This window comes from Vigna angularis, chromosome 1 (genome assembly GCF_016808095.1).
Source record: "Vigna angularis cultivar LongXiaoDou No.4 chromosome 1, ASM1680809v1, whole genome shotgun sequence".
Lineage (NCBI taxonomy): Eukaryota > Viridiplantae > Streptophyta > Magnoliopsida > Fabales > Fabaceae > Vigna > Vigna angularis.
This window is the reverse complement of record NC_068970.1, coordinates 52,753,671-52,772,039: the sequence shown is the minus strand read 5'-3', so window position 1 is coordinate 52,772,039 and position 18,369 is coordinate 52,753,671. Positions and strand designations below refer to the sequence as shown.

Here is an 18,369-nt window from a genome sequence, read left to right as displayed (position 1 = left end):
AATAAATATATATTTGCTCTTACATAAAAAAAATATTTTTAAAAAGTAAAAAAAAATTCTTAAAAACTAATGTAAACAAAAAAATTAAACAAATATTTTCAACTTGGGACAAACAGAAAAGAATATAGTCTCCAACTATTACAAGTTGTTCTCTTTGGTTGTGAAATTAGACTCTGAAGCGTTATCTGCAATTTTTTCTGCATTTTTTTTTCTTCAACCTTCATTGTTTTCTGTGTCTTCTATTCCTAACTAACTTTTTATCCGTCACTTTTTTCCCAACATTAACCATTTTCAGTGCCACATACGTAGGAAAAAAGATCTAAAATATAATTTTAAATTTCATCTAACTTCAGTGAGCGAAGTGAAGTGCAGTTAGAAGGGAGCAGACATTTGATAAAATGAAATTTATTTCTATTATATATTTTTTTCCCAAATCACTATCAAAGATTTATATTATATAGATTTTTTGACTATTTGATTTTCTTCCCAGTGTATTTAGGTATTACTATTTCGAGCATTTGGGGAAGGGGATTATTATTAAAGAGGGAGTTTAGTGGTGAAAATAGAATACAAATAATTTATATATGTACCTATCTTTTACACCACCCTTACATGTCAACATTACCTTACTCTAAACTTTTCGAGATAAATTTTTATGAACTTTTTTACAATTATTTCTAAGAAAAAGAAAAGACAAAAAAAAATAAAATAAGTTTTTTTATAAACTAAAATTAGTTTATGTTAAAAAAAAACAACAAATCTTTCGAATTTCTTGCATATTAGTTTTCTTTTAAATTTATTTATGTTACGAAGAAAATAATTTTATTTCATTTTTATCTTCTACAAGTGTTATAAAAAAGCTTATCTATAATCAGAAATGTTATAGGTATAGGTAGGTATGATTCTGCAAGTTCGTTGACATTTTTTTTTATTAAATGTGTTTTTCCGTTCCAAGATTATTTTAAAAAAATTGTATTTTGTCTTTAAAATAAATTATATATTTATTCATTATCTGTTTTGGTTTGTGGTCGCTGAATGGGTGGTTGGGTTTTTCTTGCAGAAAAAAATGGTGTTTGGTTGTTGGTTTAACGAAATTTGATGTGTATTGAGTCTCATTTGGCTATTGGCTCTATTTGACGCAGGTGAAGAAGGAGCAGAGCACATTTATGGATATGGATTTTTTTATTTTTGGCATTCTGACAGGTTTTGTTAAGAGGAATTGAAGGAGAAAGTTTTCCTCTCTGGATATAGTTTTTGTGGTGGGTTCCGTGTAGTGTAGGTTGAAGGGATGAACTTGCTTGGAGGAAAAACTGTGTTTTTTTTTTCTTTTTGTGTTATATGATTATGTTATGTTATGAAAGGATCGAATATGATTCTAACCTGGTGTGAGCTTTATTATTTCTATGATATTTTCCCCTATTTTGCTGGTTGTGGGATAGAAGATTGAGTTCAGATTTCCTCTCTATAAAGTTTATCACAATAAGCAGATGTTGAACACCTTCATGGAAAGTGATCTATGTTCATGGAAGGTGATTTGTTCATGACCTTAAAAATGTATATTATCGATTCTAGCATAAAGATTGAGAAAAAAAAAAAGAACCTTTCTACTGCCTCGGTTCACCAGAACCTGAGACCAAAAGTCTGGCAAAAAAAAATAATACCTTCTACCGCCTCGGTTTCATTTTAACCGAGACAAAAGCATATATCTTTATACCTCGGTTCAGAACCGAGACCAAAAGTGGTAGGCTTTTTACTTCGCCTTTATATACCTCGGTTGCAAAACCGGTGCGAATAAGCCAAAACAACCGCTGCCGTTTTCCTTTACTGCACATGGTGAAGCTAGAAAGAAGCCTTAGACATATGCTCGTATAAGGAGTCGTGGTGGTGAAGTTGGAGAAGTTACAGTATTAATTGGTCATATGTTGATGAGTAGTAGGAAAATGTTACTGAGTAGTATGAAAATGTTATTGAGCAGCATGAAAATGTTGTTCATCAACAAGATGAAGTGGTTCAATATCTTGGAGGTCCACATGACACTTTTTTTGTTGACAAGTTATGTTGATCATGTTACATGTGCATTATGAGAAAATCAAGTTAGTAATGTTTTTTTTTTGTGGTTGATGACTTATTTAAATTTTATATGCAATTGTGACGTGTAGAGTCGGGGGGATAATTTTATTTGTAATATTATTAGATCTTATAATAACAACAATAAAATAAAGATCTAAAGCAATCCAATAAACTCTCTAAATTAACTCATCCCGTGTGAAAAAAAAAGCTAATTAGTTGTAAAGTTATTTGTGTAATATCTCTCCCACATTTCATTTATAAAAGAAAAGAAATCTGACATGAAATTGAATTTACTTGTGATTCCATAAAATTTAAAGGACAATATTTCATCTTAGATCTAACCACTTACAACATGACATCAGTATAGAATACCTTACTTTGTTCAATAATAATAACTAGAGATAAACAAATTCATAAAATAAAATAAACAAAAAAAATAAAAATAAAAATAATAAACAAAATAAATTAAAAAAAATTACAAACACTGTCAGATTTCAAAATCCAAGAGAATACTTAACCTCCTTTTAAAATTTGGTAGTATCCTTAAATGGATTTTGAAATTCGACAAGTTCCTAAATCGAATTTCAAAATTAAATGAGTTTTTAAACTAAATTGCAAAATTTGTTGAGTTTCTAAATCGAAATTTGGAATCTGATGAGTTCCTAAATCAGATTACAAAATTCGATGAGTTCGTAAATCAGATTTTGAAATCATGTGAACTCCTTAACCGAATTTCAAAATATAAAGAATTCATAAAGTAAATTTTCAAATCTAATGAATTTTTAAACCAAATTTTAAAATTTAATGCATTTCTAAATTTGGTGAGTTACTCAACTAGATTTTGAAATTTGTTGTTTCCGTAAATAAGATTTCAAAATTCGGTATTTTTCTTAATAAAATTTTGAAGTCCAGTGACTAACTAAACTATTCATTCTAAAGATTTTAAAATCCAATAAATTGATTCATTATCTACATTTCAAAAAATTTGGTACATACAAAATATAAAAAAATAAATATCAAATCCGACAATAAAAAAACGTATAAATGAAGAAGAATTAAGTGAATAGTATGTCTCTGTTTCAAACGAAGATGAATGAAGAAACGCATGAAAACATTGTTAAAAGAAAAAGAAAGTAGAAGTGGAAGAAGAGAGAAAACGCCATTGGAGTTACTCTTGAAAGTGACTTGGGTTTGCCAGTAAACATAGCAACTTTCGTAGTAAATACATTTGATAAACAGTAACTATTGCTTGCCTAATTAATTATATATTTTCTATATATTAAGAAGGACATATTTGGGGTGTAGAAAGAAAATATAAAGGTACAGAAAGAAAGCCCCAAAAACTACACTTTGTTCGGCAATTTCTTCCTGCCCTCCATGCTTTTTTAAAATTCCAATTGTACCTTATTGAAATTATAGATTTAGATTGTGTTTTTCGGATTATGTAATCTGGAATTAAAAAATATTAATGTTATAAATTTCGAATTATAGAATTTAAAATATAGATTTGTATTTTAGATTATATAATTAAAAATGTATTGAAGCAGCACAAGTATATGTTTATCATACAAGTATATACATTGTTGAGACCTTATATCCTTAGTCAGTGTACAAGTAGAGTTAATAATCGTGGAGGTGCAAGAAGCAATAAAGTTGATAGATGAATAAGTTATGGAAAGGAGTTGAGTGATGATTGGGTGAGAAGAATGGAAGAAGAAGAGGAAAAGCTTGTGCAATCCTACCCTCATTATTGGGGATTCACCCCAGAACAAGACTACTACAACCACAAAGGAATCAGAGGCACAAAATCGGAATTCAGGACGGCGCGTGGCCTCAAGCTCTTCACAAGGTCATGGCTTCCAAACCCCACCATCACCCCACGCGCCGTCGTCTTCATGGTCCACGGCTACGGCAACGACATCTCCTGGACCTTCCAAGCGACCCCCATCTTCCTCGCCCAATCGGGGTTCGCCTGCTTCGCCGTTGACCTCCAAGGCCACGGCCACTCCGAAGGCCTCAAAGCCTTCGTCCCCTCCGTAAACCTCGTCGCAGACGATTGCCTCTCCTTCTTCAACTCTATCAAACAACAAAACCCCCAATTCCAACACCTCCCTTCTTTTCTCTTCGGCGAGTCCATGGGCGCCGCCATCTGCCTACTCATCCACTTCCTCTCCCCGGAACCCTTCAACGGCGCCGTTTTAGTCGCCCCCATGTGCAAAATCTCCGACAGCGTCAGACCCAGATGGCCCATTCCCCAGATCCTCACCTTCCTCGCCAGATTCTTCCCCACTCTCCCCATCGTCCCCACCCCCGATCTCCTCTTCAAGTCCGTCAAGGTTCCCCGCAAGAAACTCATCGCCAACATGAACCCTTTGAGGTATCGCGGAAAGCCGAGGTTGGGCACCGTCGTCGAACTTTTAAGGGTTACCGACTTCCTCAATCTGAGGCTCTCTGATGTCAACCTTCCTTTCATTGTCTTGCACGGCAGCGCCGATGCTGTCACCGACCCCGATGTGAGTAGGGAGTTGTACCGCGAAGCCAGGACCCTCGATAAGACCGTCAAGGTTTACGACGGGATGATGCATTCCTTGCTGTTCGGAGAGACCGATGAAAATGTTGAGATTGTCAGAAACGATGTTCTGTCGTGGCTGCTCGCTAGGTCTGGTGGGGAAACAAGACTTCAATGACGAAGGTTTCAAGGTTCTGTTTTGTTAATTGTCTTGATGCATTTGGTGAATTCGATGCTACAAACAAAATTATATCATCGGACTGGCAACACCAAAATGTGAGCTGTACTGTCCATTTCATCCAACAATTCTAATTTATTAATATATTGATGCAAGAAATTTATTCCCTTCACCAAATGTTCACTTCATCGTTTCTGGATGGGCAAATCATGAACAAAAGCTACCACTTTTGGCTCTGATACATAGCTTAACCTTACCAGTATGTATGTGAAGCAAACTTTGACTTTCGGTATTTTATTATGATTATTTTATTTAAATGATAATAATTTGATTTAACATTATTTGAGAATTTTAGGATGTAATATTTTTTTATAGATAATTAAATTTGGGTTTTTTTATTTATATCATATAATTTGTAGTTATAATTTATCATGTGTTTATATAATTTTAATTTTAATTGAGAATTTTTCAATTATTGAATGTAACTTTTCACGAAGAAACAAATTACAAAATGGGAGGCTTAGTTATAGTAAAATAATGCATTTATTCAATTACTTTTTATATATTAATGCTGCTTATGCAATATACATTATATTATTAATAAGTACATATATCTTTAGATTATTAGAGCAGGTTCTCTATTTATTTAATCCTTGAGTCGACCCTTTTGATTGCAAGTTGCAGCTCTGCAACGAAATTCAGATTTTTGAGTATTGTTTGGTTAATTTGGTTTCTTTAGGATCAGAGAGTTCATAGAACGAAAGGAAGACCTCTTAAATTCTTCAAAAACAGTTTTTGAGGGAAACCAAAAATGGAAGTATGCTAGTTTTTGAGGGAAACCAAAAATGATAACTAATTTTGTTTTACTTTTTCGTTTTTGTTTATATAAACAGATTTTCAAATCTGCACTAGTTTTGTTTATTCTTTTACATTTATGATGTCGAATTAATTATAATTTCCTAAACTCATGTCTTTAATTATACGAAACTCCACTAACCAGAAAAATTAGATCAACATGAACATTGATAAATCGTAGCTTTACAAAACCACTCACAGATTATCCAATAAATTTACAGTAAGGTGTACATGGAGCAAGAGATGTATAATGGATTAAATTTAATTACTTGTTGTAAGGCCTGAAAATATATGGCAGTTGGGCTTTATGTTGAAGTAGCCAGACCTATAACACTAAGGGCACTATGACTTTAGGAGGGGTTTTTCAGATCTGAGTTCATTATCTCAGCTTCCCATTCTCTCTCTAAAAAGCTTGTCCATCCATTTCTCCCTGTCTTCTCTCTATCATTCTCTCACGTTTAGTGGTTGCATGTTTGATTAGGTGGTGCCCAAGTGACCGCAGCGTAGAGACCTTCGCAACCATCCGAATAGATTTTCATTCTTCAGCGGGTAAGTAGGTCTTCATTGTTCTTCGCTGTTTGGGACCTAGGGCAAGTTGCATGTGCCTAGTGTACCCTTCTTTATATTTTCCTCCGTTCATTCTAGCTCTAAGAGTTGTTCTTGGTCACCGCATTGCGGGTTGTAGGGTGTAGTCTAGATTATTCGCGTGTGGGGTACTGGAGCTGCGGGTCCTTGAGCTGAGCAAAGAAGTTTCAAGGTAAGGGGAGCTAGAATGTTTCTTTAATTGCTTGCATGAACTGTATGTTGAGTGTTGTGTTGTTGGACTGTTGATATTGTGTTTTGATTTGGAAAGACTTAGTTGCATGTGTTGGGTTGAATGACTGTGAAACTGGATTGTAATGTATGTAAACTGTTTTGAGATGTATTTAAATTCTATAATGTCTATGTTGATGCGTTTGGGCTGAGAGACATGTTGTAACAGTGAATGGATGGAAAAATTGGTATTCTGTAAGGCTTTTGGGTCACTTGAGAGGAAGTGAGGTAGTGATTTTGGGAAGTAAGGGGTCTGGGCACATTTGGGCTGTTGGGACATCTTAGGCAAGTCATTTGTGACCTGTTAGGATCATAAAAATGGACTAGAATATGTTAGAAGTTAGTAAAAATGGTTAGGAATGGTTGTGTTAGGTGCTGTTCATAATTCTGCAGAAATTCTGCAGAATTATGGAGTTTTGCAACTGATAACTGTTCGGCATTAGCGCTCTATCTTGTTGAGCGTTCGGTCTTAGCGCTCGGTCGTAATAGTGTTTGGTCTTAGTGTTCATCTTAAGTGAAGTTCGGCCTTAGTGCTCTGTCTTGTTGAGCGTTCGGTCTTAGCTTTCAGTCGTAATAGTGTTTGGTCTTAGTGCTTATCTTAAGTGGAGTTTGGCCTTAGTGCTCTGTCTTGTTGAGCATTCGGTCTTAGCGTTCGGTCGTAATAGTGTTCGGTCTTAGTGCTCATCTTAAGTGGAGTTCGACCTTAGTGCTCTGTCTTGTTGAGCGTTCGGTTTTAGCGTTCGGTCGTAATAGTGTTCGGTCTTAGTGCTCATCTTAAGTGGAGTTCGGCCTTTGTGCTCTGTCTTGTTGAGCGTTCGGTCGTAATAGTGTTCGGTCTTAGTGCTCGGTCTTAAGTGGAGTTCGGCCTTAGTGCTCGGTCTTGTTGAGCGCTCGGTCCTAGCGTTCGATCGTAATAGTGTTCGGTCTTAGTGTTAGGTCTTAAGTGGAGTTCGACCTTAGTGCTCTGTCTTATTGAGCATTCGGTCTTAGTGGGTGGTCTTGGTAGCGTTCGGTCTTTTAAAGAGAGTTCGGTCTCTTAAGTAGCGTACGGTCTTAGTGGGTGGTCTTGGTAGCGTTCGGTCTCTTGAAGAGAGTTCGATCTCTTAAGTAGCGTACAGTCTTAGTGGGTGGTCTTGGTAGCGTTCGGTCCCTTAAAGAGAGTTCGATATCTTAAGTAGTGTACGGTCTTAGTGGGTGGTCTTGGTAGCGTTCGGTCTTAGTGGATGGTCTCTTAAGTAGCGTTCGGTCTCTCTTAGTGAGCGGTCCTGAATAGTGTTCGGTCACTCTTCAGTCTTACCATTTATGGACCATTCGGTCCTGTCCCTTGGGAAGTGAGATACCGTTCGGTCTTCACCATTCACAGGGTGTTCGGTCTTGCCATTATGGGTTGTTGTTTCTGTTCGGCCTATATTCCTATTTATTCCAGTGTGCTATGTTACTTAATTGTTCTAGTTGCTTTAAGGGTTTATGTATGCATTAACATGTTGGTGTAAAGTGGAAAGTATTAGTATTGGACGTAATTCCATGATCCTCAAGGGGGATACATGGTGGTGCCCTTTCAGTGTGTTTAGAATGATTTGCACGATAGCTCAGTCTTGGGGGTTTTCCTGACGCTCCAATGGTCTTTCATTCTCAAGTACAGAGGATTGATCCATGTGGTGAGGAGTAGCAGGAGGTCCTAGTCTTGGGTGCTTCTAGTATGGCCCAAGGTGAGTGATAACGGACTAACCTCGTGAGTGTGGTAGGGTGAAACCTATTGGCAATGGCTTTGCAAAACAGTAGAAGCCACCACGAGTGCATAACCCGCCATAGCTCGGCAATCATTCTAAGTCCGGACGAGTCAAGTTTAAGTGCAACAAGTCATGTCTGTATAGTATAGTATATTCGTCTTTACTTGCATGTTGCCTATGACTGTTAATAACGTGATTTTTATATCTAGCTCACCCTTGCTTGTGTGTTTGTGTTTGCTTACAATGATCATCCACATGTGAGCAGAGATGGATGAGGTGCCTCTGGAGCAGGCTTTAGAGAAAAACGATGTTGCGGCTTAGTCTCCTTAGGACTCTCTTATTATTTCTTATATTTTGAATTACTGTTTAGCTATTAAGGATTTTCCCGGTGATTGTAAGCTTAACTACTTTGTTTAGAGTCTACTCTAACTGTTCTTTTTTATTTAAATGTGGATTTATTATGTTATATACTTCTATATAATCTGGAATGCTACACTTGTGCCCATAGTTTTTTCTTCTATTGTTACGAATGCACTTTCCCACACAGTTTTGAGTAGATTCTCTGTTATTGACTGAAAAATTGATAAACACCACAACTTATTTTAAGCATTCTGTTTTAATTGTGTAGGTTTTAATAATTTCTAATCACTAAAGATAATACAATAAAGAATGTTTTTAATACTACTCTTCAAATTAAAATTACACTTTCAACATAATCCTCGGACTTAAAAAATCGAGTTTCGAACACCTTAAATGGATTAATTTATTAAAAATATTCAATAATAGAATATTTTGAAATTCATAAAAAAATTATTTGACTATGTATTATTGCATTCGACCTTAGAAATTGTACTCAAAAGATGGAGAGAAAATTTCTATATAATTTACAATGAAAAGAAACAATCCATGAAATCTCTGTTGCTATATATGTTTCTGTTCTCTACATATCCTACAATGATGCAAGATTTAACTAAAATTTCCAGTTCAAAGAATGAAACATCTCATTCTAAACATAAACATTTCATATAATCTTCAAGTCATTCGTTAATACGGACCTTGTTACTACTTGCAATCCTTTGTTAGAAAATTTGTTTCTGGTTTCTTCAGCAGTCAGCAGAAAGAAACCGAAGATAATACCATCCCCCTACCCCACCCCAGGTAAAAAATCACCAATCAAAAAAATGTTGACTATATATGTAAATATGTACGTCTAATCACATCATGAACAAATATTTTAAATCATCCACAGTGAGGCGACTCTGACGATCACCAGTTCCATCCTCCCCAAAGGCAGATGCAACCATCGTTCTCTTCTTTTGCTGCAAGAACATGTCAGATTTAAAATGCAATCAGGACACTTATTATTCAGATAGGACCAACTAAATCGTTGTTATGCAAAATACAACACATTATTCAGCTCAAATAATTATTATTCACACACACGGTATATTTTAAGCATTTCAACCCAATAAAACAAAAAAAGTGTAGGCGCCATTGACTGACTGTGCAGAAGCATTCTAATCTCCTGCCAGGAACATTATTTAAAACACTAACTTCCCCCACAACAAATCATTCTAGCTTAAAAAACCAACCGTATAAACACGATTTCACTTAGGTGCTAACTAAAACAATATAAACCGCATCCTAGAACTCAACACAGAATTACTAAAAGCAACGTACTATGGCACAAAAAATTACCTGCAGAGCTAGAATTCGATCTTCAACTGTATCTTTCACAGTTAATCTCAAGACAGTCACAGGACGAGTCTGCCCAATTCGATGTGCTCTATCTATTGCTTGGTCTTCAGTTGTAGGATTCCACCATAAATCTAGCATAAGAACATGGCAAGCTACCACCAAGTTTAGACCAAGACTGGCAGCCTTCAAAGACATAATTATAACTGATACCTACAAGACAGCACGTCAAACTTCATCATTCAATGAATCTGGCTGCAATATTATGCCGTGGGAACAAGAAATTGAATCATGATTTAAGGGATCTGCAATTTTACTAACCTCGGGAAGAGTGTTAAAATCTTTAACAGCTTTATCTCTGGCAACAACCGACATTGTTCCATCAAGCCTTCTATAATTAATCGAAGATTTCTTGAGACACTCTTCAAGCAAATCTAGCATCCTCGTCCACTGAGAAAACACTATAGCTTTCTCCCCTACGACAGTAACTGAATCACTATGGTATCTATTCTCATCAGACAAATTTTGACACTCGTGAGAATTAATTGAGGATTTCCCATTTTCAACATCCGAGGGGTTCCCAGGGCAATCATTATCTTCCCTCAAAGTGCTATTCTCAGAAGTGCTTTTTGAGGTATAGGACTGTGGCTTACGCAGTGATTTCAAAACCTCAAGTGCAGCCTTTATTTTTGAAGATTCATATGACTGACTTTGAGACCAAGGCTCAAATTCTTCCACTTCAGAAGCAGGGCAACCAGGTGAATTATCACAACCCTGGTCAGAAAGACAATTGTTCAGAGTGACTTTTGAGAATACCCTAGATGTGCTCAGTCGAATTTTGCAATTTGCAGCAGGGCACTGGTTGTCATCACCAGTAAGATGTTCACATATGCATTGGTTACAGAAAACATGACCACAAACTGAAACAAATGCATCTTCCGGAGGATCCTGTCCAGAAAACAAGTATTAGGAAAGGTACATCCGAGGAGTTCGGGAGGACGTATACTGTGGCAGAAAATACATTTAATGTGGATGATACACGCATGCAACAATGATACAAGTCCTTTAACCTCAACTCAAGTAAGGATGATAAAAATAATTCCCAATCACCCTTCCCCGATTTCTGCAAGGGAATAAGTTTTAAGATTAAACTAAACCTTTTCCAGTCCATTCACTTTTACTTCACTCGAGTTTACTTTTAAAGCTGCTCTAACCCCTTACAAGCACAATCTATAAGTCTGTTACCTTAAGAACTAATATACAACTACAGTTAACCAGTTTAGATTCAAGCAAACAAATAACCAACACACACAGATGAGCAGTCAGACAAATCCAATTTTATAAATACCAAAGGATGGTCAATACATACGTTACAAATGCTACAGAGGGCCAAAGAAGCCTCTAAACATTGCAGAAGAGAGATTTGTTTTTCCTGAGGAAGTGTCTTTGCCATCTCAACCGAATATCTCCATAGAGAGTTTGAATTGTATCGCTTGACAAGCAAAGGGTGATCACAAGCTTGTCTAAGGCGCAGGAGCATCAGCAAAATGTTGACATAATTTTGCTTGACAGTGCCAGCATCAGCATATTCCTGACATGACATCACATCACACACATGTAAATAGTGGACTTCAAATATGGCTTACCAAGATTTGGGTTGGAAAATAGGCTCAACCAAACAAAATATTGCAAGTCACATAAAGCTTACTATCTAAAGGAAAGACCATACCTGGAACTGTGCACGTGAATCAGCCTCTAGTTTGTAATAGAAATCACGTTCCTCAGTTGAAAAATCAACCTTTTTCAGCTCTATATATTTAGGCGGCAAGGAAATAATAGGTTCCCCGTCAAGAAGTGTACCTGAAGAAAAATAGTATCGCATGGTTACACTGGCAAATTTGAAATCCATAGAACTACTGATTGCTTAGAGGAATGAGCTCAAGAACAATGCACTGGCTACTACAAGACAGGAAAGGGAAACTATAAAATGATAAATTATCTAATTCTATCCAATGCCTAAAATTCTATCCATGTAATAAAGCATAATAAATTGAAATGATAATTTTATATCTTGAGAAAAAGGAAATGGTTATATAATTTTGGAAAAAGCTGTATACACAAAATCTGATAATCAACTTTATCAATTGTTATGGATGACTAAGATGGCAAACTAGGAAATAACTAATAATTATAGCCTGCTCTTTTGTTGACGCAAAGTTCATGCATTCAAATTAATCAAATCTCACCTTTGGTCCGGCGTAACATTATAGTCTTCAAGACAGCTTGTAGCTTTCTATATCCGTTTGCTGGATCTCTACTAATTCGGTTCTTAATTTTAGAATAAAATGATGTATAGACATCATAAGGGTGATATCTTAGAAATCTGAAGTAACTGTAGAGATCGTCAATTGCATTCTGGATAGGAGTCCCTGACAAACACCATCTTCGCTTAGCACGAAGACCCCAACAGGCCCTTGCAACTTGAGTTTTGTGATTCTTTATACTTTGTGCCTCATCCAAGACAACCCTAAACCATGCCACCTTTGCAAGCGGGCGAGCATTAGTTTCAAGAACTGTTCCATCTGATCTCTTCTTGCCATTTTTACTAGAATTAGAGGGACTTTTTCTTTTCCTACTCGGTACAGCATGATCTTCAACATTTCCTTTTTCCTCATCATCTTTGTCAGCTGAAGGCTGCTTAGGAACCTCCATGCTGACAATGGAATAAGTTGTTATAACAACATCATACTTTGCAACCTCATAAGGATCTTTTGTCCGATTGCTTCCATGGTAAACTAGCACAGAGATTTTTGTTTGACTAGTTACCTTGCTACGCAACTCCTCTGCCCATTGACGTAGGACACTAGTGGGACAAACAATAAGGGTCCCGGCAGATGGCCTTCCCTTTGCTTGGTTTTGCAAATTCATACTCTTGATTGGATGTCTACTTGACTCATCCTCACAAATATTAGATTCTTCCTTTACTCTACCGTTCTGAGGAAGCACGTCATCATCCACATCCAGATTCAGAGAATCCAATTCACTTTTGTGGGCATTGTTGCCCCCATTAGGTAACGGAGGTCTTTCCTTTAATATTAATGCAATAGTTGATACTGTTTTTCCAAGTCCCTACAAGAAAAAAGACTTTAACTCACTAAGGCTAAGAAAATTACATTTAATCAATTACTTATAATCTCATATTAACACTGCAGACAACTAACCTGATCATCTGCAAGAATTCCTCCTGAGCAATTAAAACTTGATGCTTCCTTTTGAACCATCCATGATAAAGCAATTCTCTAAACAGGGCAACCACAATTAGTTGGAATCTTCAATGTCCCAATTATATATACAAAGCAAGTTATCAGAACAGCTCAGGAAAAATAGGATTGAGTTTACAAAGGATCAGGTCGGCAATCAGAATTAGACACACGAAGAGCACACAGGAGTTCTTGTCCTGTATGATCCAACAAGACATTATTTTCAAAGAATACACACTTTTTTTAGTAAAAATGAGTGATAAGGCATCATTACGTTGTTTGTCACATGAATCTATGATTCTAGTCTCAACAATCTTATTCCTGAGGAAAGTTGAATTCTTTTTATTGTCAGAGGAAATAATTATTAGAACAATTTGTCAAGGAAATGAACCGAAATACATGACAATGAACTTTAGGATAACGGTGCCTTTGACACTTCACATCTTTAAAGACAATGAGAAGGTGTTCAAGTGTGAGTGTGTGACATACGATAAGTACTGATATGATTGATTCATTCACTCACTGAATAAGTCATAGAAGTTTTCTATTTTTAAAATATTGGACAAGAAAAGTAACCTGATGCCTTAAAAGAGGAACTGCCAACAACCCTTCTGGTAGACTAACTTCTGACCTTGGCTGAGATAGATCCTACAACAAACCACTAAAGAGCTAAGTGCAGTGGCAGAAGAATACTTTCATATCTGCCAACAGATCAAAGCATAAAAACCATAAAATGAAGAAGCCAACCTGCAATGCAACCCGTAATATATTACGCTCATCACATGCCTTCAGCCTAGTACTTCCAGCCATGTAAGACTGAGAATCAGCATATCTAGACGATTGAGAAATATTAGACGAATTCCCACTGATTGTAGATCGACTTGTCGGAGCAGGATGACTGATGTCTTCAATAATGCAAACATCAGGGTCTTCCTCGACATGGAAATTCTCAAATTTTCCTTTTGAAAGATGAGAATCAGCAAGTTTATGTCGAACCCCTCCTTCTCTCTTAACACAACCAAACTGCTTCTCACTGGTAATTAGTGCCTGGGCATGGGGCCAAGATATATTTGCAGCTTGTAAATTCAAATTGTCCACATTTTCTTGAAAACTAGCAATTCTACCATTGCTATCTTGATATTGATTGGATATCCCAGATATAACTGCATAATTATCCTCATTCTCATAAAATTGGTAAGCCTGAGACCCTATAGAAGAAAAAATATCAGGTGTTTGTCTCACCGATTGGCCTACATTGAACTTAGCATCCTGATAATGGTCTTCATATGGTACGTATGAATCATAAGCTGAAAGAGACAATGATGGCAGGTCATCAAAATTAACTTTTCTAGAATGAAAAGTTGGATAAACATTATCAGTTAAATCTTGAAAAGACGTCCACCCAGTAGTGTTTGAGGGCATGCCACTACTCATACATGAAATATCAGAATTTAACTCCACACTTTTGGCCTTCATGTTATTCATCATTTCGTCATTTGGCAATTGAGAGCAAAAACCATTTGGAAAAATACCAAGAGAAGAGTCAGCAACAAAGGGTCCACTATGCATTCCCTCGTAATAAGTTGAAGATCCATGGTAGTCAATGAAATCACTGGAACCATGAGAACCTTGACCAATAGTAGAATCAGGTGAAGTTGCAACATGCAAAAATCTATCAGCATCCATAAATGCTTCAAAAGATGTACACGAATCATTTTCCTGTGGCCCAGAAACTCCTCCAGTGGTGTCTTCAACATAACCTTCGATATTTATATCATCATTGTCAACTATAGAACTGATTGAAGTATCTACAAGTAAAAAATATAATCAGATTGTTGCTAAATTTTCAAATATATAATGGTCTAAAGTAAAATTTTGAGATTCTTCACAACCATATCCAAGTGAAGATTTCACATACTTTCAAATTCAACATCCTCTCGGAAATGCTTGAATTGGATCTCATTTTCACCTTTCCACGGACTTGGATTCAAATTATCTCTACAAATTGATATATCTTTTGACTGTGCCTCAGGGAAACTTGATTCCACACTGCAAGCAGGTATCTCATGTTTAGAGACTCTGGTCCTCTCTGTGCAGAAAACCTCATCACTTTGACCTGGGGAGAGGGTACTGAGATTACCGGGAAATGCATTTGGGGAGGAGCATGCCTGGGATTGAGGTCCCTCGTTTTCAGGTTCAATATCAAGCCAAGAATTTGCTACAGAATCAGATACACCAACTGAACCTCTGACACCAAAATCCGAGCCATCTGAGCAGAACGGAGAACAACTCGTGACTGAATCTAGAAAGCCCAACCTAGAAAACTGTTGTTCTTCTAACACTTGAGACCCTAATGAAAATGAAAAGGAATCAATCCAAAGCAAGACATAATATCAGGAATTTGATTTTACATCCATGATTCAAATTAACTCAAGAACCATAATGTCCAGTTCTCCTCATTGACAGCCAATTGCAACCAAAATACATAAGTTATATAAGACTCAAAAACACAGATATCTACATACCATTTTGTATCTGAAATGAGTCATGAGTTCCAGATTCACTGGGTGAAACATTTTTTGATGAAGAATCATCGGGAAATTTCTGCTAGGACATAACATAAAAAGGTATAAGGATAATATCAAGCATGAAAAGACAAGAAGGAAACTGAAAAAATTAGATGATTGTTTCAATTTTGTTGTCAAATAAAAAAATTGAAATGCAAAATATGCCCAGTTATTTTTGTATATATAGTGACAGACAACACAGCTTCCCAAACTCCAAGCAGAACGCCAAACCTCTATCTTTATACACAACCCCACTCCTCAATATGAAAACAACAACAACAAAGCCTTATCCCACTAAGTGAGGTCAGTTATATGAATCACACTATCATAAAAACAGAATAACAACACAGTAACTAAACCAAATACCCTTCATTGTTTTGGTAAGAAATTTAAAATAGTTTACAACTCTTTATCTTCTTAACAGAACAATACAGAAGAAATATGCCCCCTAGTATCCAAAATGTCGAGCTTAACAGCATAACATACATGACCCAAGTCCAAGACAAAATGACACATTTTTCACTGGCAACGATAATTACATTGGTTAGTTATTATTTTAAAAATGTAAGAAATGGTTTTCGGAGGATTGGAGGGCAGACCTTCACACTTTGAGTGGAACTAAGTGACGCAGGCACAGATGGATTGCACGTCACTGGCATTTCCCATTGTCAAGTGAATGTGAATACAAACACAGAAGCAATGAACTTCAAAAACTAAGTAAATAATAACGTGTGCTAGAAATATTTTCCTAAGAATCACTTCAAAGCTACTATACCACACTCCTTGCATGAATTGACCTTCCGTTTTTTTTCTTTTACAAAAAATCGTTCCTAGGAACACAAATCTCATGCTTTTCAAGCACAAATTTGTCATGTTAATAACCATGCCATAAATTTGTTACTTTCGATGAACTAGAGAATAAATAATCAAATAAAGTGTCAAATTAAACAATAGTTACCTAAATAAAAATAATTATTACTGGTTAAACAAATTTAAACAACAGGCCTTCCAGTTCTGAGCAGATTACATCATCAATTCAACAAAGTAAAATAAACAAATCTTCTGAGATCGAATGACAGAATTGACTTTGTCACTGCACAGAAGCTTCAACTCTTCTATCACAGGATACTTCGTTTGTCACGATTCAATTACTAATTCGGTTTTCACAGTAACCTCACTAACACAGTCACACACACAGCATTCTCTGTTCCGCAAGAGGAAAAAAAAACCCTACCTCCAGAAAATCACAATTATCGTCTTCATCAAGAACCTTCTGAACGGTGTTCATATCTATATAAAACATGCCATCGTCATCATCATCACCATGGAACAGTTTCGAAAAGTCAACATCATCATCCGCCATGACACCGCCGCAAAAACCCTAATCCCGGTTCCTTAAACTGCGAAAAAAGCCACACTGAAACAGAAGCAAGACCTTCTCCCCAAATCGCATAGCGGAGAATTCAGAGAAATAAAGTGTGAAATCGAAGAAAGATTGCGGAGTCAGCTATGGATGGTTCGGTTTCTTGGAAGCTTCGACTTTTCGTCCCAATTTAGGAGCCAAGAGTCAGAAAAGGCAAAAGAAAAAATAAAAATTAGAGAGAGAATGGTAAAACGTGAAGAACGCCTGTGTGCACAGTTTAAATACCGTTTGGGTTCGTTACGGAAGAGAGTGTGCGCATGTTAAGAAGGCTTATCATTGGTCTGTGCTCTTGGTTTTTCTATTCCTTATTCATACTGCAACTTCCCTGTTGTTGACCAGAAAGAAGCACCCAGATACTCTCACGCGTTGCATGCGCGTGATATCCTCTCAAAAAATAAATAAAAAAACATAAGCTCTGAATTTTCATAGGAAGTTACATAGATCACGCAAATAGGTGAAAGTGAAAGGATAGGGTTAAGGAAGGGATTGATCACGGGTGTGCATGCTATTACCTACTTGTCAAAAGCAGAGAAAAAAAGAAAGTGGTGTTTGGTTAATTGCTTAATTTGAACAAGTTGCTGTGGTGGTCCAATCTTTTTTATCATTTTATATTATCATAAATCTCATTCTTTTACTTCATTTTTGTTGGCCTTGACTCAGATTAGCACCTCCTTTATTCTTCTACTTCACCTTTTACACATTTCCAAGGGACATCACAAAATTAATTTTTTCATATCATCAATTTTTGATTCAAAAAATAATAAATTATTATGTACAAAAGTGTTTAGTGTGATTTCTTGGTATTTGCGCAACCTTAAGAGACTGTTCTTGTCCCTTTATATCATATGATGTTCCGCCACAACTTGTTTTCTTTTTTAGCCTTACAGATTGTGGTCATTTTTAATTGAAAACAGACAAAACAAAAATTGCGTTAATTTCAAACTATTAATAATGTTTTCATGATGGAGGGAAAAGTACTTTACTCCAAAACAGGAAAGATTTTCCATCCTGAACAAGCGTTTGATGAATTTATCATATGTCAAAATGTCATCATTCTCATAGGACTAAATTTTCTTTAATTTTAGCTCAATAAATAAATTCCCAACTTGAATAAGTTATATTGCATCTCTTTTATGGAAACATTTTTTAAGTAAAACATACATATTGTAAATGGTTCTTTTTTTCTATACGCCGCACATTTTCAAATAAACTTTAAAAAATCTCATATTAATGTGCCTTTAGAATTTTTTTAGTATACTTCCTTGAAAT

At 36.0% G+C, this 18,369-nt stretch overlaps 2 protein-coding genes across 10 annotated transcripts; one reads left to right on the top strand and one right to left on the bottom strand.

The window, feature by feature from the left end:
• Positions 1-3,666: 3,666 nt before the first annotated feature.
• Positions 3,667-8,621, top strand: LOC108342493 (caffeoylshikimate esterase). Of its 3 annotated transcripts, none has more exons than XM_017580287.2 (4): positions 3,667-4,770; positions 6,094-6,161; positions 6,298-6,369; positions 8,421-8,621. In XM_017580287.2, exon 1 carries the CDS (start codon positions 3,777-3,779, stop codon positions 4,755-4,757), a length of 981 nt encoding a protein of 326 aa, XP_017435776.2. In that variant the 5' UTR covers positions 3,667-3,776; the 3' UTR covers positions 4,758-4,770; positions 6,094-6,161; positions 6,298-6,369; positions 8,421-8,621. The 3 variants fall into 3 exon arrangements, with proteins under 3 accessions (XP_017435776.2, XP_017435768.2, XP_052735298.1); XM_017580279.2 differs by having other exon boundaries at positions 3,668-4,855; XM_052879338.1 differs by lacking the exons at positions 6,094-6,161; positions 6,298-6,369 and having other exon boundaries at positions 3,668-4,855.
• A 574-nt stretch (positions 8,622-9,195) lies between these two features.
• On the bottom strand, positions 9,196-17,483 carry LOC108342483 (helicase-like transcription factor CHR28). Of its 7 annotated transcripts, XM_052875591.1 has the most exons (14): positions 16,912-17,480; positions 15,636-15,714; positions 15,029-15,460; positions 14,643-14,918; positions 14,353-14,417; positions 13,858-14,157; positions 13,687-13,758; positions 13,072-13,149; positions 12,097-12,979; positions 11,580-11,710; positions 11,220-11,441; positions 10,172-10,798; positions 9,854-10,063; positions 9,196-9,474 (listed from the first exon to the last, which is right to left on the bottom strand). In XM_052875591.1, exons 1-14 carry the CDS (start codon positions 17,038-17,040, stop codon positions 9,370-9,372), a joined length of 3,609 nt encoding a protein of 1,202 aa, XP_052731551.1. In that variant the 5' UTR covers positions 17,041-17,480; the 3' UTR covers positions 9,196-9,369. The 7 variants fall into 7 exon arrangements, with proteins under 7 accessions (XP_052731551.1, XP_052731548.1, XP_052731550.1 ...); XM_052875588.1 differs by having other exon boundaries at positions 14,353-14,918; positions 16,912-17,481; XM_052875590.1 differs by having other exon boundaries at positions 13,858-14,417; positions 16,912-17,481.
• Between the last annotated feature and the right edge of the window lie 886 nt (positions 17,484-18,369).

Bases quoted from the DNA above. Each gene is read 5' to 3' on its own strand.
- LOC108342483 (XM_017580270.2), bottom strand. From the start codon at position 17,040: ATGGCGGATGATGATGTTGACTTTTCGAAACTGTTCCATGGTGATGAT. The intron at 13,150-13,686 runs GTTACTTTTCTT...TGCCCTGTTTAG, and splicing joins TTCCTCTTTTAAGGCATCAG to AGAATTGCTTTATCATGGAT. The intron at 11,442-11,579 runs GTATGGTCTTTC...ATGTCATGTCAG, and splicing joins ATTCACGTGCACAGTTCCAG to GAATATGCTGATGCTGGCAC.
- LOC108342493 (XM_017580287.2), top strand. From the start codon at position 3,777: ATGGAAGAAGAAGAGGAAAAGCTTGTGCAATCCTACCCTCATTATTGG.